This window comes from Staurois parvus, unplaced genomic scaffold (genome assembly GCF_062004578.1).
Source record: "Staurois parvus isolate SC_StPar_1 unplaced genomic scaffold, SC_StPar_1.0 ptg001713l, whole genome shotgun sequence".
Classification (NCBI taxonomy): domain Eukaryota; kingdom Metazoa; phylum Chordata; class Amphibia; order Anura; family Ranidae; genus Staurois; species Staurois parvus.
The window spans coordinates 121171-144322 of record NW_028319509.1 but is presented as its reverse complement, the minus strand read 5'-3'; the positions used below and the strand labels follow the sequence as shown (position 1 = coordinate 144322).

Here is a 23152-nt window from a genome sequence, read left to right as displayed (position 1 = left end):
GACATTCTTCCCACTGACCCCCAATGTAAGGGACATTCTGCCCACTGACCCCCAATGTAAGGGACATTCTTCCCACTGACCACCAATGTAAGGGACATTCTTCCCACTGACCCCCCATTGTAAGGGACATTCTTTCCACTGACCACCAATGTAAGGGACATTCTTCCCACTGACCACCAATGTAAGGGACATTCTTCCCACTGACCCCCAATGTAAGAGACATTCTTCCCACTGACCCCCAATGTAAGGGACATTCTTCCCACTGACCCCCAATGTAAGGGACATTCTTCCCACTGACCCCCAATGTAAGGGACATTCTTCCCACTGACCCCCAATGTAAGGGACATTCTTCCCACTGACCACCAATGTAAGGGACATTCTTCCCACTGACCCCCAATGTAAGGGACATTCTTCCCACTGATCACCAATGTAAGGGACATTCTTCCCACCGACCCCCAATGTAAGGGACATTCTTCCCACTGACCCCCAATGTAAGGGACATTCTTCCCACTGACCCCCAATGTAAGGGACATTCTTCCCACTGACCCATGAGTTGCAGATATAGTAATTATTAGCAGAGGTTTCCTGAGAACAGAAGATTGTTTCAAGGGTTCCTCTATCTTGAAAAGTTTGGAAAAGGCTGCCTTGGACTTTGCCCTGAGTGGGGCTCCATGTATCACAGAAGTAAGGTCACCACCCCTTGTGCGTCAGACTGGCCTGCCATAGCCGGAGCAGCACAGCGCACGTTCCATTCAGCAAAACAAGCCGAAAAATGAATTCTCCTCCGCAAAATGAATCTCTTTCTGTGTTCTTAATTAAAAGTTTCTTTTTCCTCCTCCAGGTACAAACAACAGACCGCGATATGCCACACGCTCTTCAACATTCAGCCTAGTCCGCCCACGCCAACCTAGGCGGTAAAGAAAACAAAATCTAAAGAAGCTAATTTCAGCACGGCTTTAAATAAAACACACTAAAAGAAACTTCAAAACTTGGGGAGAGCGGCATGAGCGCGTCCAGGGGCGGGCTCCACTGGTGGAAAATTTGAACCCCTCTAATGGAGGCCAGGCGAGGAACTTTGAACAAAAGAATAAAAACGTGAATATAAAGCTGGGAAATCAAAACTTGTTTGGATGTTGAGCAATCATCATCACACATCCAGCTAGAGAGCGTGAGTGTGAAGAAGGGGAGGGAGGAGAAGGGTTGCCATGGTTACCGCTGCAAATTATTAGAAGAGTTCTAAAGTTAGGCTATTCATAGAGAAAGGTGCCGATACGCAGACTGCTCTCCCGCCACCATTACCAGCAGAAGGATTCCAACAAATGGTATTTGCATCTCAAGCAGCCAAATAATAACATCCAATTATCAGGTTAGAGACTCCGCGATTCTTCCCGCAAAACGGGAAGGGAGAATGTCACCAGCACACCGAGGAGCACCAATACGGGTCCAAAAGTTTTAATGAACGATCACATAGTTACGCCAAGGCAACGTTTTGGAGTCTCGCAGGACCCCCTTCATCAGGCATGTGACACTGAAGGAGTTGGAGTGAGGAACCTGAAACGTCATCACCAGGAGGCCTCGTTAATCCTCCAAGGTCCATGGGTCTCCAAACTATGGCCCTCCAGGTGTTGAGGAACTGCAAGTCCCATGAGGCCTTGCAAGACTCTGACAGCCACAGGCAAGACTCCCAGAGGCATGATGGGACTTGTAGTACTTCAACAGCTGGAGGGCCATAGTTTCAGGACCCCTGGTCTAGACTACTGGGTCAGAGGAACTCCAAAAATGCAGCTCTTGTGGAATATTCCCGGTCTACTGTGGTCAGGACCAACCAAACGTGGTCCAAAGGAAGGAGAACTAGCCAACCGGTGACAGGTTCATGGGCATCCAAGACTCATTGATGGATGTGGGGAGCGAAGGCTGGTCTGTGTAGTCCGATCCAGGTAGGCCCCCCAGGTGTTGAGGAACTGCAAGTCCCATGAGGCCTTGCAAGACTGACAGCCACAGGCAAGACTCCCAGAGGCAGAGGCATGATGGGACTTGTAGTACTTCAACAGCTGGAGGGCCATAGTTTGGAGACCCTTGCTCCACACTGTCATAATAAACTTCCTTCAGCAAAGCACACACCTGTAAAGAAGAGATGGAATATTTCTCTTTTTGGCACCGCTCAATGCTGATCCGTCGCAGGAACTGAAGTCAACTGGGAAACCAACACTTCTAAGAACATTGATCTTGGTGGTCCCCCGGCAGCTCTTACCAGTTGGTCCCGTTGACCCCACATTATTGTAGAACACGGTGATAAGTGAGGTCAGAGGAAGGAACCAGAGAGAGGTGTTGGGGACCCCAAAGATCGACAGAGAAGACATAAAAGCCAATGGAGACGTTGGGGTGGGGAACCTGAACTGTCATCTGGAAGCCTCGTTAACCTTTCCCTATGCCGGAGTCTATGAATCCGCAGAAGGAAGCCGCCTCGCTCTCTCGCTCTATTCCATACACCATCGGGACAGAAATGGCAAAAGCGTAAAGCGAATCGATGAACAAAAGAGGAGGAGAGGTAATCCAGAGGAAAGTGGGGCAATGGAAGGAAGTGTGTCAAGTGAGATAAAAATATAACCGAACAAAAGAGACACCAAATCCCACACAGAGCCGGGCCGGCGTGGAGGAAATGAGGGATTCAGAAAATGCTAAGACAAGTACAGAGCCTCGCGGCACAGCCGGCACGCAGCACGGACCATTCATCATTCGAAGGGCTTCATCTACCTCTTATCCTGCAGCATGACTGCCCTCCGTCCCAGAGGTGTGCAGTGGTCCCCGGGCCGGCGGGAGGCCTGGCCGAAAATGGGCCGGCGGGAGGCCTGGCCGAAAATGGGCCGGCGGGACGCTTGCCCGAAAATGGGCCGGCGGGAGGCCTGGCCGAAAATGGGCCGGCGGGAGGCCTGGCCGAAAATGGGCCGGCGGGACGCTTGCCCGAAAATGGGCCGGCGGGAGGCCTGGCCGAAAATGGGCCGGCGGGAGGCCTGGCCGAAAATGGGCCGGCGGGAGGCCTGGCCGAAAATGGGCCGGCGGGAGGCCTGGCCGAAAATGGGCCGGCGGGAGGCCTGGCCGAAAATGGGCCGGCGGGAGGCCTGGCCGAAAATGGGCCGGCGGGAGGCCTGGCCGAAAATGGGCCGGCTCGCCATAGACAGATGCCATTTTTTCAAACTGCTTGCATATATAAAAGACACAAATGAATGGGGCTCTGTAATCGTTAATGCATTAACAAATGTGTAAGTACCTGAATGTGACCTGGTCTCAGCCTGCTGTACAGCAGAGCTGGGGTGTGAGAGGAAGAAGCAGCACAAGAAAATGTTCACGTGCTGACAAAAAGCGTGCTGATAGGAGAGAGCAGAGTGACAGAGCTCATCACTGCGCTCCTTCTTTCACTGTCCCGTCGTAGGTTGGAGGTGGCTCCAGGGTGACCTGGGCTCAGAGAAAGCGGGTTAAATGGCCATCAGGCTGAAGACATCTAGTGGCAGAAATCTTATGATTGAAGATGAATATTGCAGAAACCATGAATGTTGATATATTTTTTTTTTTATTATTTATTTCAGGTACTTATATAGCGCCATCAATTTACGCAGCGCTTTACATATATATTGTACATTCACATCAGGCCCCGCCCCCGAGGAGCATACAATCTAAGGTCCCTAACTCACATTCATACATACACATACTAGGGACAATTCACCTCCCAGCATGTCTTTGGAGTGTGGGAGGAAACCGGAGTTCCCGGAGGAAACCCACGCAGGCACAGGGAGAACATGCAAACTCCAGGCAGGTGGTGCTGTGGCTATTTTATAACCCTTTTACCACCACTGCTGTATGCCACACCTCATTGGCGGCAGGGATTTCTACACACACTTAGAGCGTGTGTAAATCTGACGAGCTGACTGTCAGATGGAAGTTATCCTGTGGCTTTGCAGCCACCCGATCACACACACCCGTAAGTGCCAGTCCCCCACCATGCGCACAACACACCCTCCCCCCCCCCCAGCCATTTTTTCTGCACATTGGTGGACCCAAGACTGGCAAAGTGGGTACTGCTGGGTAGTGGGAAGGGAGATCCCCTTTCTGCAAAGCACCCGGAGGGGACCTGGTGTCACTTTCCCCAGGAAGTATGGCCGGGAAGAAGCTAACTGACCACAATCTACACTATCAGCTTCGCTGGAAGGCAGGTCAGACATCGGGGGACTTTTTTTGTTTTTTTACACTGGATGCCTCATTAAAGAGAACCTGTCACAAAATAATTATCACAAATAACTTTTTGTCCCCAATCTAATGAAAAATCAAAGTTTAATTAAAAAAAAAATTTAAGTTACACCCAAGCACCTAAACCTCCCCTTAAAAAAATGTTTAAACCCCGCCCCCACATACATGTAAATGAATGTAAAAACACATTGGTACAAAAAACATCATTGTTAAAACACGTTACATATCACCATGCGTGTCGGAGTGACAGCAATAATTCTAGGCCCTTTATTCATGTTCAGTTCTAACCTGTAGGGATCCCTTTAGATGCGATTTCCCTTTGGGAATACCTCACCAAAAATCAGATTTTGGGTATCCCCTGCAACAAAAATGTTACTTGCATCTTATGGGAAGATCTGTGAGCCAATCACTCAATCCGGATATTACATATGGGGGGGGCGCTCTATATACCATCTGTGTACAGAACGCCTCCAGGCGGCCATATTGCATTTTACAGAAAAATCACAGCGGCTGCAGCTTGAAAAGGAAAGGGAATTTTTAATAACATTTAATTACGATATGACTTGTATCCAAGTTGTATACACTATATTTTTTTATTTGCTTTTTTCTTTTTTTTATATGGAGTTACCCTTTAATTCTGATTTTCAACCTGAAATGTAAACGCCATTTGACTTCCTGTATAGATGGAACAATGACGACTCCATACACCCCATCCCTCGTCAATCAGAGAACGAACTGCGCCGGGCAGAGTTGAAGTCGATCTGCACATGTATGTCCAGCAGAGGCAGCGATGAGATGTTCTGCCTGTGTGTATCTCCCTCTACAACATACAATCCGCCGCCACGGAGGAGTCGCTTCAGCTCTCGCTGTGTCTTACTATGGAGACGTTTCTGCAGATTCAAAGATTTTATGCGACGCGGCGCCTGGGCCAATATCGGCATTCTAACGGCGCTGCTCCCCGCTGGGGCCGCCCGCGGACAGCGTCGGAGATTCAGAGGAGCGCGGTACAGACAGCGAATGTGCGCGGTACGGCAGAGACAGACGATTTAGCGCAGTCCTCATAAGAATATAAAACTCGGAGGAAAGGCCGTCTCTGAAGAACTAAAAGGAGATAATGGCTAGACGTGTGCGCTTCGCTTGGGTCCGAATAGAAATTCTGACAAATTTTCCGTCATTCGGAGATTCTGATGTATCCAAATTACAACAGTAACAAATGTAAACTAATCCAGAAATAAAGAAAAACGAAATTCAGCTGAAATTCAAATCAATTTGAAAACAAATTGGAATTTGAAAAAAAGAATAGAAAGAAAGAGAATAGAAAATAAAGGAATAGAAAAGAATAGAATAGAAAAAATTAATTAGAATAAAACAGAACAAAATAGAATAGAAAATAATAGAATCAATTAGTATAGAAAAGATTGGAATAGAAAATCAAAGAATAGAATGAAATAGAAAAAAATAGAACGGTCTTCTGAAATTTTAATTTAGAATGGAAAAATCAAAGAATAGAAGAGATTAGCATGTAAGGGAGCCAATGACAGCACGGCCAGGTGCTCTTCTAGAATTTGATTTTTCCATTCTACATTAAAATTTCAAAAGAAGAAAAAAAAAATAAAATAATTATATATAAAAAAAATTTTTTTTTCTATTCCAATACAAACACACACGGCTCAAAATAAATATGAAAGGAAGACTCTGAGAACCCATCAGATCTCAATGGGGACAAATCTCCTGCTGGATCTCTATACTGACATGGACGGGGGATGGGTGAGCAATGTAAGGATGGCCCATCGTTTGATGGAAATGATCGACCTACAGAGGACTGAATTCCAAGGCCCCCCCCGAAAATCAAAGTGAAGAAATGATGCAGCAGGCGAGTCCATGTTGGTGAAATGTCATTGCAGCAACTCAGAATGGTCCTCAGTAGTTTGTATGGCCCCCACGTGCTTGTATGCATGCCTGACAACGTCGGGGGAGGCTCCTAATGAGACCACGGATGGTGTCCTGGGGGATTTCCTCCCAGATCTGGACCAGGACATCACTGAGCTCCTGGACAGTCTGAGGTGCAACCTGGCGGCGTCGGATGGACCGAAACATGACATCACAGAGGGGTTCTATTGGATTTAGGTCAGGTGAGCGTGGGGGCCATTCAGTGGTATCAATTCCTTCATCCTCCAGGAACTGCCAGCATACTCTCCCCACGAGGCCGGGCATTGTCTGCACCAGGAGGAACCCAGGACCCCCTGCACCAGGAGGAACCCAGGACCCCCTGCACCAGGAGGAACCCAGGACCCCCTGCACCAGGAGGAACCCAGGACCCACTGCACCAGGAGGAACCCAGGACCCACTGCACCAGCATAGGGTCTGACCATGGTTCCAATGATTTCATCCCCATACCTAATGGCAGTCAGGGTGCCATTGTCTAGCCTGTAGAGGTCTGTGAATCCCTCCATGGAGATGCCTCCCCAGACCATCACTGACCCACCACCAGAACAGTCATGCTGAACCATGTTACAGGCAGCAGAACGTTTTCCACGGTGCGTCTTGTCATGTGACCTTTGGGTTCAAAGTCGCATGACAAGTCGCATCCCATGTTTCCCAATGGGGGTAGGGAGAGCAAGCCCATACCTGGAAGTCCTGCAGAGGTCCTATAAGTAAGGGATTCTGGTCCCCTCTGAACCCACACTGCCTACATGCTGCCCCCAAGAGGAGCGGTTCTGCTCAGAAAGTCCGCAGGCTCACAGTTCTGGGCCGCGGGATCACCAGTTCTAGCTCTGGGCCGCGGGATCACCAGTTCTAGCTCTGGGCCGCGGGATCACCAGTTCTAGCTCTGGGCCCCGGGATCACCAGTTCTAGCTCTGGGCCCCGGGATCACCAGTTCTAGCTCTGGGCCCCGGGATCACCAGTTCTAGCTCTGGGCCCCGGGCTCACAGTTCTAGTTCTGGGCCCCGGGCTCACAGTTCTAGTTCTGGGCCCCGGGCTCACAGTTCTAGTTCTGGGCCCCGGGCTCACAGTTCTAGTTCTGGGCCCCGGGCTCACAGTTCTAGTTCTGGGCCCCGGGCTCACAGTTCTAGTTCTGGGCCCCGGGCTCACAGTTCTAGTTCTGGGCCCCGGGCTCACAGTTCTAGTTCTGGGCCCCGGGCTCACAGTTCTAGTTCTGGGCCCCGGGCTCACAGTTCTAGTTCTGGGCCCCGGGCTCACAGTTCTAGTTCTGGGCCCCGGGCTCACAGTTCTAGTTCTGGGCCCCGGGCTCACAGTTCTAGTTCTGGGCCCCGGGCTCACAGTTCTAGTTCTGGGCCCCGGGCTCACAGTTCTAGTTCTGGGCCCCGGGCTCACAGTTCTAGTTCTGGGCCCCGGGCTCACAGTTCTAGTTCTGGGCCCCGGGCTCACAGTTCTAGTTCTGGGCCCCGGGCTCACCGCTCTAGTTCTGGGCGGCTGGCTCACAGTTCTGGATGGCATGCTCTGTACTCACCTGTCAGGATGTTTTCAGCCAGGACGTTCACCTGCACCTCCACCGAGTGCTTAGACGTGTAGGTGATCTCTGCACTGACGTGACCCACTTCTCCGATACACATCGGCGACAGGAAGTCCGTGCGTTCCACGCGAGCCAGCGCCGCCACGCATCTCTCCTAGAACAGAGCAGGAGAAAAGGTCAGGCAGGAAAAAAAAAAAATGTCATTGAGCCCCGGGTTCAAAGTCGCACGACTGACAGCCGACTATTCTGTGCGACCTCATTGCTGACACTCACTGCGACAGTAGCAGATGCCAATGCAAAAAATGTGAATTTGTGTGGACTTGCGAGTCAAATGCAATTATCTCTAGTGGATCGCCAACATAAAACACATAACTTCAACTGCGTACATACCATATTTCACCATTATATGTTGCGCTCCTAAATAACAAAAAAAAATGTTTTTGATTCCCCTTAACAAACAATATATAAATATATAACCAATTAAAAAAATTATTAAATCATCAGATCAATTTAATTGAATTAATAGTCCCATCAATAAAAATAAAAGTCCAATAATAGTGACTTGGTGATTATTGCTCTTCAATTTGTGACTTTTTGTGAATCCTCCAATTAGTGAAGATGTGCGCTCACCTCCTTTGTTGCCTACAATTAGGCCATACACACTTGTGGTTCACCTTCCTTGGAACCTGCCAGAATTAGCTCTTTATGGGTAGATTGAAGGGTCCTTCCCTTTAGATTAATGCAGATATCCTCTGTGGGTTAACTATCCCTGCAGGGATTCATCCCTCCTTCCCACCTATTTATCCAGTTTAGACGTTTCTCCGCATGTAAAAGGAAAGTAATAACATAGTGCTTTATCCTTTAAAACATTTTTATTCCCACCATCCGGGTAATGCACTCACATTTAAAATTATCAAAAATTGCGCTCATATATCATAAAGCCTTTTGCCGGCCGCCGAGTCATGGACTTGCCGTCTGCCGAATGATCAGATTCCTTCCGAGTGACGTCGTAGCCCCACCCCTACGCGTTACGCCACCGGTCACGTGGCTTCATCAGGGGGTTGTGATAGGACAGTCACTCCTCTGATACTTAAAAAAGACAAAACCTCAGCGCCCAGGACTCTCCTATTAAACACACAATTCCCCGTGAGATGCTGCTGTACACAGGTGCAAAAACCAAAAAAACTTATATCAATAAAAACCAGCGCAAACCCACATAATCAATTGCATTACTCAACTTATTAAACAAACTTAAAGATTGTGACAAAAAAAAAACACTCATGTGTTAGTAAAAACTAAATTATAAAATATATAAAAATAAATATATAAATCTAAAAAATTAAAATTCATAAGTCCAGTAACAAAAAAATCCCAAAAACTTAAGTAGACAGTCCAGTGACAAAATAAATCAAATAATAATTAAATTATAATTTTCATTGGATTCTTCCGTGCCTTTGATCCCTTCACCATCCACCAGTGCAAAAACCAACATTAACCGCACTCACCAGATATTAGTGAGTCACACGCCTTTCAGGAATATTAAGGGCTCCTGGACCCCCTTTACTTTTTATGAGACCTCCAAATGCTGCTTCCTCTTATGTCTGGGGGCCTCTTCTGCTTACTCCTCTCACCGAATCCCCCAAGGAAAATCAGGAAGAAGAAAAGACCATAGCGTGATACCGTAGTGGTTTCTCCTCAAAATAATCTCTCCAGACCACTCACATTTTAGCGAGATATAACCCGCATTTTATTAGAAACAACAATGATTTTCTTTCAAAATGATCCACTTTCCAAGTACAGCGACTTTGCATAAAGACCCCACAGCCTGGTATACAGCAGGATGGCAGACCTCAGATGCAGACTCATCCACTATGCCAAGATGGCCCCTTGGAACGCACCGCTCGGCGTGCGTTCCACTCACCGGAAATGACGTCAGACGCCGGAACAGGCAACCGGAAGTGTGTCAACGCGTTTCGCCCCACCCACAGGGCGTTATCAAGACGATGCTAATCTCTTCTATTCGTCTTGATAATGCCCTGTGGGTGGGGCGAAACGCGTTGACGCACTTCCGGTTGCCTGTTCCGGCGTCTGACGTCATTTCCGGTGAGTGGAACGCACGCCGAGCGGTGCGTTCCAAGGGGCCGTCTTAGCATAGTGGATGAGTCTGCATCTGAGGTCTGCCATCCTGCTGTATACCAGGCTGTGGGGTCTTTATGCAAAGTCGCTGTACTTGGAAAGTGGATCATTTTGAAAGAAAATCATTGTTGTTTCTAATAAAATGCGGGTTATATCCCGCTAAAATGTGAGTGGTCTGGAGAGATTATTTTGAGGAGAAACCACTACGGTATCACGCTATGGTCTTTTCTTCTTCCTGATTTTCCTTGGGGGATTCGGTGAGAGGAGTAACCAGAAGAGGTACCCATATACAAGAGGAAGCAGCATTTGGAGGTCTCATAAAAAGTAAAGGGGGTCCAGGAGCCCTTAATATTCCTGAAAGGCATGTGACTCACTAATATCTGGTGAGTGCGGTTAATGTTGGTTTTTGCACTGGTGGATGGTGAAGGGATCAAAGGCACGGAAGAATCCAATGAAAATTATAATTTAATTATTATTTGATTTATTTTGTCACGGGACTGTCTACTTAAGTTTTTGGGATTTTTTTGTCACTGGACTTATGAATTTTAATTTTTTATATATTTTATAATTTAATTTTTACTAACACGAGTGGTTTTTTTTGTCACAATCTTTAAGTTTGTTTAATAAGTTGAGTAATGCAATTGATTATGTGGGTTTGCGCTGGTTTTTATTGATATAAACTCCTCTGATACTAGCTTATATATGTTACCTCCGCCAATTTCCTGAAGATAGATAGGAGGCGGGCATTTTTGGGGTTTGACTGTCCTATCACAACCCCCTGATGAAGCCACGTGACCTAACCAATGATGACACCCAAGAGATGAAACCTAACCAATGACAACCAGGAGTGAAACCCAACCGGGGATGAAACCCAACCAATGATGAAACCCAACCAATGATGAAACAGTCATCACCTTTCAGCCACCTTCCTCAATAACACATCTAATCTCTGATCTCTGCCTCTATAGCCTATGACATGGAAGCAAATTAAAAACAAATACATCTGCATTTTTGAAATATTAATATTTCATGGTTCCTCCTCCAATTTTCTGAAATATATAGAGCCTGAAAAAGGGACAGAATTCATCTGGAAGGTTTGCATCTCTAATAACTTAAGTAGCCAATAAAGGGGATCAGTTAAAAACGGACCTCCACCTCCCTTAATAAACCTGAATACTTCATAATGTACATTCTATTAAAGCAAAGTTTTCCATCATTACCCTGGTCCAGGGCTTTTCTGCTCAGAGAATAGGTGCAGGAATTCCCCCCTTCTAAGTTGCCCCTTGTCTCTGCCCCCTACCCACCTCCAAGCAACATTCCTTGGCTCAACCCCCCACCCAACACTTAGAAATAATCAGATCTATCGATTGAGTAATCTTATAGGCAAGTAATCTATAAAATGTGTAAAGGTGTAATGATTTGGATTATGGAATCCCAAACCCTATACCCGCTCACCCCGGACCCCGCGTTCACTATATCCGCTCACCCCGGACCCCGCGTTCACTATACCCGCTCTCCCCGGACCCCGCGTTCACTATACCCGCTCTCCCCGGACCCCGCGTTCACTATACCCGCTCTCCCCGGACCCCGCGTTCACTATACCCGCTCTCCCCGGACCCCGCGTTCACTATACCCGCTCTCCCCGGACCCCGCGTTCACTATATCCGCTCTCCCCGGACCCCGCATTCACTATATCCGCTCTCCCCAGACCCCGCATTCACTATATCCGCTCTCCCCGGGCCCCGCATTCACTATATCCGCTCTCCCCGGGCCCCGCATTCACTATATCCGCTCTCCCCGGGCCCCGCATTCACTATATCCGCTCTCCCCGGGCCCCGCATTCACTATATCCGCTCTCCCCGGACCCCGCGTTCACTATACCCGCTCTCCCCGGACCCCGCGTTCACTATACCCGCTCTCCCCGGACCCCGCGTTCACTATACCCGCTCTCCCCGGACCCCGCGTTCACTATACCCGCTCTCCCCGGACCCCGCGTTCACTATACCCGCTCTCCCCGGACCCCGCGTTCACTATACCCGCTCTCCCCGGACCCCGCGTTCACTATACCCGCTCTCCCCGGACCCCGCGTTCACTATATCCGCTCTCCCCGGACCCCGCATTCACTATACCCGCTCTCCCCGGACCCCGCATTCACTATATCCGCTCTCCCCGGACCCTGCATTCACTATATCCGCTCTCCCCGGACCCTGCATTCACTATATCCGCTCTCCCCGGACCCTGCATTCACTATATCCACTCTCCCCGGACCCTGCATTCACTATATCCGCTCTCCCTGTTAATATGACTTTAAACAGCTGGTTTGGGCGGACTGACCCTTTAAGTCTATATATGTTTATAACCAGCATTCCTTATATCTTACAAAATCTGGTGTCTGATATATACATGCGTGTCTTATGTATACATGAGAACGTTCAGCAGAAAGCCAAGAGAGGAACAAACTGCAGCTTCCAGCTGCTGCAACCTGGAGGTGATGTCTAAACTTATACAAGTTCGCCATCTAGTGGCCAAAATTATGTATCACGCATTTAAAAAGTGTTTCTAAACCCACAACAGTACAATCAGTCTGTAGAAGCAGGAAAGCATGCTTGTTATACTCACTCTGGAACCGAAGGGGTTAATCCTCCACATTGTGTAAAAAGACGGTTTGATCCTGCCTTCTCTGATCCTCCCCTTCTTCTACTGTCCCCAATCCATTGGCCACAATACACAGCAGCAGTGACAAGTCTGCACATGCTCAGTTTGGTGTGCATTACTAGGAGAGTTTTTTTTTTTTTCTTTGGGAGAGTGCATGTGATCAGCACAGGGCCAATCAGCACGGTCTGGAAAAAGTCAGGAGTCATGCCACCTCAAAGGTCAGAGGAGAATGAAAACTCCTCCTACAAGACTGACCAGTGCTCGGCTGGACACTGATAGTCACAAGACCGCTACATGAAGTGGTATCAAAATGTTTTGAGACTAGTTTTGTAACACACCCAACAGATAGCAGCAGACGGCTGCTCGCACAGTCATGGCACAGGGAGCACCGACCTTCACAAGTCAGTGTGCCAAAAGACATCATCCTGTGTACATCGGGAAATGTGCAACCGGTGCTGTTGTGACCATGTGCGTTACCACTCCTGCTATTTCATCATGGACAGCAAGTTAGAACAAAGAGCAAATGTGAATTTCTGCAAGAAACCGGGCAAATCGCTGGATCTCTGCCATGTTGTCAAAACGGCGACCTTTGAGCTGGATCTTCATCTTTGGGAAGAGGGCATTTTTCAGGGGTTGACCTCATTGTCTTCCAGTGACGTTCTCCGGCTCTTGTAGCATGTATGCCACTCAAAGCACCTCAAACTACTCATTGCTGCATCGCTGTAAACGTGCCGTATCATGCCAGACGTCTCTGTGGCAGAATTGCCCAGTTTCATGCAGAATTTTACATTTGCTCTTCGTTCCAACTTGCTGTCCATGGTGAAAAAGATGATGTGGTAACGCACGTGGTCAGAACAGCACCAGTTACACAGCTCCCAATGTACACAGGGTGAAGAAGAGAGGAAGGGAAGAGAGGAAGGGGAGAGAAGAGAGGAGGCGGAGAGGAGGCGGAGAGAGAAGAAGAGAGGAGGCGGAGAGAGAAGAAGAGAGGAGGCGGAGAGAGAAGAAGAGAGGAGGCGGAGAGAGAAGAAGAGAGAAGAAGAGAGAAGAGGTGGAGAGAGGCGAAGAGATGAGGAAGGAGAGAGGCAGAAGAGATGAGGCAAAAGAGAGGAAGAGGCAAAAGAGAGGAAGGGAGAGAAGGGAGAAGAAGAGAAAAGAAGAGAGAAGGAGAGGACAGAAAAAAAGAGAATTAAAAAAAAAAAGGAGCCGTAGAGGAGAAGAGAGGAGCGGTAGAGGGGGAGAGCGAGAGCGGAGAAAGAGGGGGAGAGCGAGAGCGGAGAAAGAGGGAGAGAGCGGAGAAAGAGGGAGAGAGCGGAGAAAGAGGGAGAGAGCGGAGAAAGAGGGAGAGAGCGGAGAAAGAGGGAGAGAGCGGAGAAAGAGGGAGAGAGCGGAGAAAGAGGGAGAGAGCGGAGAAAGAGAGCGAGAGCGGAGAAAGAGGGAGAGAGCGGAGAAAGAGAGCGAGAGCGAGAGCGGCGAGAGAGCGGAGAAAGAGGGAGAGAGCGAGAGCGGCGAGAGAGCGGAGAAAGAGCAAGAGAGCAAGAGAAAAGGGAGAGCAAGAGAAAAGGGAGAACAAGAGAAAAGGGAGAGCAAGAGAAAAGGGAGAGCAAGAGAAAAGGGAGAGCAAGAGAAAAGGGAGAGCAAGAGAAAAGGGAGAGCAAGAGAAAAGGGAGAGCAAGAGGGAAAGAGAAAAAAAAGAGAAAAGACGAGAAGAGAGAAAGAAGAAGGAGGAAAGAAAAAAAAAAGGAAGAATTCAAAAACGAAGACGCTCCAACTTGTCCTCTGTGCTTCACTATTGAGTTGTCACTATTCAGGAAGAACGCAGCTCAGGATTGTCATCAGCGGCAGGTCAGCTTCCTACACACTAATGACAGATGAGTGAAGGATAAAAGCAATCCAGTTTCTACGTTCTTCGCACACAAGTGCCGGGAAGGAGCTCACATACTTCAGCTGCTTTAACACTTCAAAAGCAAAGTAGCAAAATGATCAAAAGGTAGTCACACTCCAGGAAAAAAGCCGCCATAGAGAGATTGATCTAAGCGAACCGAGGCAAGCTGCCTGAAACTCCGCCCACTGACACATTTCACTTGCAATGAGAATATTCATTAAATTATAATTCCACTTTTGTTAGAACCCCCCCCCCCCATGTGATCTGCACATTGCGGGGATTTTACATTTTGTTGCGGATTCCTACCTTTTGTTATTCTGAAGAAATATCTCTTTGTTTCTCTGTGTCCATGTATGGAGTGAATGTGAATGGGAGCGACTTTATCATCATCAATCAGGGCTCTAATGAGGAAAGTGGCGGGGTCTGCATCCCTTTAGACGTGATTTCCCTTTGGGAGTATCTCACCAAAAATGACATTCTTGTTGAAGAGGATTCCCCAAAATCTGACTTGTATCTTACTGCAGACTTCTGAGAGAATCAATGAGCCAATCACACAAGCAGGAAATGACATTTATGTGGAAGGGGGGGGGGGGGGGGGGGTGGTGGATGAGGTTTAACCCCTTCCAGCCCAGCCCCAGTTTTCCTATGGGAGGGTGGAAGGATCGCCTGATCATGTGACCACTGTGGTCAGGAACCAATCAGTGATCATTAACAGAGAGTGACTCTTGGACAGTTCAGTCATGGTGCTGGGAGCGCAGAGTGAGCGCATTCTCCGCACAGTAAACTCTGCCGCCCATAGACGCACACGTGTCGGGTGTTAAATCCCACCCTCTTTTTCGCCACACATATGTGTTACATGAGCAGCAAGGAGGTAACAACCACACGATGCCAGCTTATATCAGAACATTAACAATGCAATACATAGGAGACATGGGAATACGGTGCTCTCCTGGCCAGCTCTTGCAGACACAAACAGCGACATGTTTTGCCCCACCTAGGGGACCTCTAAGCCCCTGGTGGGTGGGGCACAATGCATCAGGGGGCGTGGTTTGCAGAGTAGGGCAGGCCGAGATGGCTCTTTATCTCTTTTCACTGCCGCGTATCACCCCACCGACAGGGGCTTAGTCATAGAGGACCGCTATAACCAAGCCCCAGTTGGTGGGGCGAAACACGTTGAAGGTGTGGTTTGCAGAGTAGGACAGGCCGAGGCTGCTCTTTATCTACTTTCACTGCCGTGTCTTCCCCAACCCATAGGGGCTTAGTCATAGAGGACTTCGTTAACTAAGCCCCAGTTGGTGGGGCGAAATGCGTCGAAGGTGTGGTTTGGAGAGTAGTGCAGGCTGAGGCTGCTCTTTATCTCCTTTTACTGCCGCTTATCACCCCACCCACAGGGGCTTAGTCATAGAGCACCTCTATGACTAAGCCCCAGTTGATGGGGCAAAACTAGTCGAAGGTGTGGTTTGCGAAGTACCACAGGCTGAGACTGCTCTTTATCTCCTTTCACTGCTGCGTACCCCCCCACCCGCAGGGGCTTAATCATAGAGGGCTTTTATAACTAAGCCCCAATTGGTGGGGCGAAATGTGTTGAAGGTGTGGTTTGTAGAAAAGTGCAGGCTGAGACTGCTCTTTATCTCCTTTTACTGCCATGTATCTCCCCACCCATAGGGGCTTAGTCATAGAGAACCTCTGACTAAACCCCAGTTGATGGGGCGAAACGCGTCGAAGGTGTGGTTTGCGGAGTAGCACAGGCTGAGGCTGCAGTTTATCTCTACTCTACATGGGCTGGTTGGAAGAGCGGCGTCCATCTTATTCCCTCGTCTGTCATTTCTTGGATGAGTATCTCAAGATGTTGTCACCCCATCTCCTGGAGGATTAGGGGAGGAGTTTCCTCTTAGCCGAGAGTGGAGCTCCATGCCCTTTATTTAGGTCACAATGCAATACATAGAAAATAAAGTGGTAGGTGGGACACTACAGGTCCACCTCCAGGAGCTTTATTGTGCGAGCAGGTCTCTCAGAAGTAGCCCGGCCAACCCACCGTTAGCCAACAACTAACTCCGAGGCTCCCACTCAGGACTGCTCAACATTGTCCTTAGAAACCAGATTACAATTTGGCGGACCAAAAGAAAATGTTACTTTCAGTGAAACATTCAGAGATAAAAACTGAACGTCGTGGCCTTACGAGTCCTTACCCCGGACTTGCTGTTGCAGTGGCGAGTGCTGATTATGGCTCCGGCCTCCTCAATCATCTTCAGAATGGTTCCGCCATGTACATTTCCTGCTATGTTGGCGTCATCTGGACGCATAATCCTGTCGAAGAACAAAAAGCAGATTATGAATCAATATCGGTATTACTTCGCTTTCCAAGTTCTTATTATTCGGTAGTGAACGTGCCATCGCGGAAAAAACAGCCATCATCAGATATCTCAGGGGTCTCCACACACGGAGGTTTACATGGAGATGCACAGGAAGGTCCCTCAGTGAGAGCTCAGCATTTAATGTCCCTTTTAGGTCCGGTTGGTGACATCAACAAGGGGTTAAACACATGAAGAGTGTGAGAGAGCTGGCATTGGATTGGTCCACCCCAGCCAGGGCTGTCTGCAATATTAATTGGACCCTGGGCAAAACATTTTCTTGACATCCCCCCATGAAATTTTGCTCTCACATTACACAGGACCCCCCACCTTTCCCCATACTACCCCCATTATCACCCAGGACCCCCTCCCCCATGCTACCCCCATTATTACCCAGGATCCCCTCCCCCATGCTACCCCTATCATTACACAGGACCTTCTTCCCCATACTACCCCCATCATTACACAGGACCCTCTTCCCCATACTACCCCCATCATTACACAGGACCCTCTTCCCCATACTACCCCCATCATTACACAGGACCCTCTTCCCCATACTACCCCCATCATTACACAGGACCCCCTACCCCACACTACCCCATTACACAGGATCCAACCCCTCTATCATTACACAGAACCTCCCGCCCCCCCATAGTACCCCTATTACACAGAACCCATCCCTAATACTACCCCCATGATTACACAGGACTTCCTCCCCCATACTACTCCCATTACTACACAGGACCCCCCTCCTCCATCAATACACAGGATCCCCTTCCCCTATATTACCCCTATTATTACACGGGACCACTCCCACATACTACCACCATTATAATTCAGGACTCCCCTCCTCCATTACACAGAACCCCCTACCCCACTACACAGGACCCCTCCTCCATACTACCCCCATTATTACACAGGACCCAACACCCTTCCCCCTCTATCACTACACAGGACCCCCTCCCCCATAGTACCCCTATTACACAGGACCCATCCCTAATACTACCCCCATCATTACACAGGACCTTCTCCCCCATACTACTCCCATTACTACACAGGACCCCCCTCCCCCATATTACACAGGACCTCCTCCCCCATACTACTCCCATTATTACACAGGACTCCCTTCCTCCATCATTACACAGGATCCCCTCCCAATACTACCCCCATTATTACACAGCCCCCTTCCCTCCCCCATAGTACCCCTATTATTACACAGAACCCCTCTCCTATAATTACACAGGAATATGAATGAATGGAAGAAAGATGAAGAAGAGGATGGGAGGAATGGGGAAGGTAGGGATGGTTCCAGGGGTTGTACTGGCAACGATCCTGGGTGTGCAAATTAATGACAGAATGATACAACCAATTAGGGCTCCAAGACAGTTGCGTCAAAGTCAGGGGGCACATTTCTGTCAATCCAGGGCTGCCAGACTTTAGTATATCATCGCACCCTATCCTGGAGTGTTGCCTCAATTTTTGCGTGTACCATTGCCTCGATTTGGTTTTTGATGGCCATTGTGCAAAGCACCGGCATCCTCCAAAATCTGGCAATTGTCTGTTTTGCAGCTGTTGTAATGTGAGAAGAGGGCACGAGATTGCTTCCTGGTCAGTTCCAAGAGGGCAACATTTAGCAGCACTACCTGTGGGTTGAGCTGAATGGATCGGTCAAATAGGTGCAATGTCATCCTGTGACGGGAGTGACTTTGGGTGGGGGGCCCATAGAACAAAACTCACTTTAGAGAGGTGGGGAGACCCCTGTCTTAGCTCCCCATATCCCTCTTATGTGTAAGACCCTGTGCCTGTTAGGGGTACAGGGTGATCTGTCCTAATATTGGGGTGGGGGGTTGTTGATTGTTTAATGCCGTGTGGTTGCATCCCATTGTTCTATTGTGTGTCTTACTTGGGAGCAAACTATTATGGGATGTATGTGTTTATGTGTATTGGCTTGGTGGGGGGGGGGGGGTGTTTCCAGCAGCCCTCCCTATTGATGGGACTGTCTGCTGGTGTGTCTCTTGTTACTAAAAGGTAGATTGCCCCGCCCTGTGTCATTATGCAGGGAGGGGGGGTTGTTCCCTTGAATGTATATATCTTGTATCTGTTAAAATAAAGTAGTCTACTTCCTGGTTTACTTCTAAGACTGGTGTCTTCTAGTCTTCTTTGGTCGGCTGTGGTGTCTGTGGTTAAGTTCAGACAGGGAAGCGGTATTATAACAGAAGTACCCAAGTGCAGTCTGGGGTCGGTTCCGTTACACATCCCAAAAAGCCCGTACGTGGGGACAGGTCCACCATGTATGTAGGTACATTATGTACCAAGCTCTCCATAGTCCCAAAAAACAGGCTGACGGGTAGCTTGGAACACACTTTGCCATCCTATGTGGCACCAACCGCCTTGATGGTACCCCATAAGACGTTTCCAATGCCACTAAATTTTGGGAGTCGCCTGCCAAATGCCCAGCCAATCTTAAGGTGGAATGTCTCAAGATAGGTCGTTTTTGAATAAGAATTGGACGTTAAATTGGCTAAATATGACTTCGTTTTTATCTAGGGTGGAACTACAAAAATTACAGATGGACAAAAGTCCTCTTTAGCAAAAGGGAAGATAAGTGTCAGATACATCAGTGACATCATTAATCTGATCATGTTGGGGAATTCTGAACGTGGCTTCAACTTGGTTCCAGGTTTGCTGGTCATGGTCTTGTTGCCCATCACCCCTTGGCACCTCCAAACTGGCAAATCGTCATTAAACAGGGATGTGTGGATGTGTGTAAAGTACTGTATATCTTGATTTGTGGGAAGAAGAAATTCTCCGGGAGACTCCGGGTTATTATGCTCCAAGTGAACTTGTTACGGCTAAGTGGAAAGAGTGACTTTTGGAATTCATGGGAGTTTGGAAGTCTAAGAGCAGGGCTTCTCCATCATACTGGATGTGGAGGGACGATGTGGACAATTATGGGAGGTTAGGTGCACTATAGGAGCTGGGAGGCACTGTGGCAGGTGTGGGGGGATCTGCAGCTGACTGCAGTCCCGGGAGGAAGGAAGCATTGACCAGGCAGCAGGCCAAGTCCTGGAGTTTGAGAACAACTGGTCAAGAGGGTTAATGGGGTAGGTGTGGCTGGTATTAAATGCTTCTAAAGTCACATTTGTTAAATTAAAGTGTTAGTTCACCTCTTCAGGACCCGGGGATGGGGGACCAGGGATCAGGGAGTGGGGAGGGTGTTTGTTCACCTCTTCAGAACCTGGGGATGGGGGGGGGGATCAGGGGGTGGGGTGGGGAGGGCTTTTGGTGTTAGTTCACCTCTTCAGGGCCCAGGAATGGGGGATCAGGGGGTGGGATAGGGTGAGGGTTTTGTGTTTGGTGTTAGTTCACCTCTTCAGGACCCGGGGATGGGGGAACAGGGATCAGGGGGTGAGGTGGGTAGGGTATTTGGTGTTAGTTCACCACTTCAGAACCCGGGTTAAGGGACCAGGGATCGGGGGGTGGGGTGGGACAGGGTATTTGGTGTTAGTTCACCACTTAAGGACACGGGGACCAGGGATCGGGGGGTGGAGAGGGTGTTAGTTCACCTCTTCAGGACCCAGGGATGGGGGACTGGGGACCAGGGATCAGGGGGTGGGGTGGGTGTTTGTTCACCTCTTCAGGACCCGGGGATGGGGGACCAGGGATTGGGGGGTGGGTAGGGTATTTGGTGTTAGTTCACCACATAAAGGGCCAGGGGATGGGGGACTGGGTTGAGGGGTGGAGAGGGTTTTTGGTTAGTTCACTTCTTCAGGACCCAGGTATGGGGGACCAGGGATCAGGGGGTGGGGTGGAGAGGGTGTTAGTTCACCTCTTCAGGACCCGGGGATTGGGGATCATGGATCGGGGGGGTGGGGAGGGTGTTTGGTGTTAGTTCACCTCTTCAGGACCTGGGGATGGGGGATCACGGATCAGGGGGTGGAGAGGGTGTTTGGTGTTAGTTCACCTCTTCAGGACCTGGGGATGGGGGATCACGGATCAGGGGGTGGAGAGGGTGTTTGGTGTTAGTTCACCTCTTCAGGACTTGGGGATGGGGGATCATGGATCGGGGGGATCATGGATTGGGGGGTTGGGTGGGGAGGGTTTTTGGTTAGTTCACCTGTTTTTTTTTTTTTTTTAAAAGGTGGACCAACACTAGGTGTTAATAACGATCATTGATTACTGATGGGACAACTAAAGTCCCATCCAGAAGCCAGCGGGGAGGGGGAACAGACAAGCTCATCTAAAGGGATGCTAGGGATGTGTTCTTTCACTCAGGCCCATTGCTCTTCATCACTTACATTTTATCCCAATTGCACAGAACGAATTCACATGCAGTTTCAATGGATGAACTGCTATTCAACATTTAAAAAAAAAAAAACAGACTGGCATGGGTTGTGGAATCACCAGCAGCTATGCCTTTCCAAACCTGGGAAGGAGGATAAAGGGGAGGGGTCATGGAAATGAGGCGTAGGGAGAGGATAAGGGGGGGGGGGTCATGGAGATGAGGCGTGAGGAGAGGATGAGTCCATTTAACACTCCCCCCTCCCAGACAAGCAATGCTGCTGCCTGCTGTGCCTCCTGAGCTTCTTCCTCCAGGAGTGGAGCATTCTAATACAGTTAATGGTAAAAAAGGGGGGTAAAAAGCCTAAAAAAAAAAAAAAAAAGGAATGCAGCAGCCACGTCTCATGATTGGTCGGCTGCACTGACATTTTTGGGGTGAATATCGCTTTAACGACGGAGAGGTTGTACTGACATTGATGAAGCCAGCAAAATCGCAAAATATAAAAGTTACAAATGGCAATAAAAGGGAAGGACACAGAAGGCGCGATACCTTGTAAGAACATCCTCCATCTACACAGGAAGCCGGGCTGGCACTGGCGGGGGGGGGGGGGGGGGGGGGGGGGAGAGAGTCTGCGTTAACTGCGAAGCACATGTGGCCCGTCATGAAACGCTTCCCGTCCGTGCGACGATCCGACAAGCAGCACAAGGACAGAAACTCTTCTCATCCGATCGCAGCCGTGGTCACCGAATCGCATGGAATGTTAGTAGACAGACGCTGAATCCTCGGGTCTAGGGTCACACCTTTGTGTTTTCCGTTGCATTTTGCAGGCGCACACAGCAGTCCATTTAACATGATTTCCTATGAGACGGGTTCACATCGCCGCGTTTTCACCCGCTGCGCTTTTTGGAAAGGGTCGGGGACTTTTTTTTTTTTCTTTAAAAGCAAAACATTGCGTTTTTGGTTCAAAAGACTTCAATTTAAATGCTGCAGAAATGCATGTAGTGCGTTTTTTATGCGTTTGTATTGTAATCTGCCCAGCAACAAGTTGGGAAAAAAAAAACAAAAAAAAACAAAAAACGCATCAAAAGCAAAATGCAGAAACAAATCAAACTTAGCCTTAAAGCTGAACTTTAAACTGCTTAGATTTTGCAACAGTGAAGGGGAGGGGCCGCCACGCCTGTGCAAGACTGAAGGGGAGGGGCCGCCACGCCTGTGCAAGACTGAAGGGGAGGGGCCGCCACGCCTGTGCAAGACTGAAGGGGAGGGGCCGCCACGCCTGTGCAAGACTGAAGGGGAGGGGCCGCCACGCCTGTGCAAGACTGAAGGGGAGGGGCCGCCACGCCTGTGCAAGACTGAAGGGGAGGGGCCGCCACGCCTGTGCAAGACTGAAGGGGAGGGGCCGCCACGCCTGTGCAAGACTGAAGGGGAGGGGCCGCCACGCCTGTGCAAGACTGAAGGGGAGGGCCGCCACGCCTGTGCAAGACTGAAGGGGAGGGGCCGCCACGCCTGTGCAAGACTGAAGGGGAGGGGCCGCCACGCCTGTGCAAGACTGAAGGGGAGGGGCCGCCACGCCTGTGCAAGACTAAAGGGGAGGAGCCGCCACGCCTGTGCAAGACTAAAGGGGAGGAGCCGCCACACCTGTGCAAGACTAAAGGGGAGGAGCCGCCACACCTGTGCAAGACTAAAGGGGAGGAGCCGCCACACCTGTGCAAGACTAAAGGGGAGGAGCCGCTACACCTGTGCAAGACTAAAGGGGAGGAGCCGCTACACCTGTGCAAGACTAAAGGGGAGGAGCCGCTACAGGTGCGTTCAACACCACTTACAAATCAAGCTGCAGTCCTTTCAAAGGGGCGTGGCCAGGGAACAAAACACACCCACTAACTACTTTGCATTGACTTAATGCACATATTCTACTGCAGGGCAAAGGCAGCAAAATATATATATAATTTTTTTATTTTGTGTGTTTTGTTTTTGTTGTTTTTTGTTAAAGCTGAACTCCTTTGAAAAAACATGATGTATACTGTGTGGGGATGTCCGCTGCTTAACGTGAAACTCAGAGCTGGCTGCAAGCTGGTTCCTTCCCAAGTCACTGGATTTCCTGGTTCTGCGGGGGCGGGAGCAGCACC

General features: G+C 49.2%; 1 protein-coding gene across 1 annotated transcript in view; it reads right to left on the bottom strand.

The window, feature by feature from the left end:
* Positions 1-7682: 7682 nt before the first annotated feature.
* The window catches only part of LOC149434671 (cytosolic acyl coenzyme A thioester hydrolase-like), a 38960-nt gene continuing 23490 nt past the window's right edge, over positions 7683-23152 (bottom strand). The window contains exons 2-3 of the mRNA XM_089663540.1: positions 16583-16700; positions 7683-7871 (exon numbers count right to left, since the gene is read on the bottom strand). Coding sequence (XP_089519666.1) covers positions 7683-7871; positions 16583-16700 — 307 coding nt within the window. The remainder of the gene's footprint in view (positions 7872-16582; positions 16701-23152) is intronic.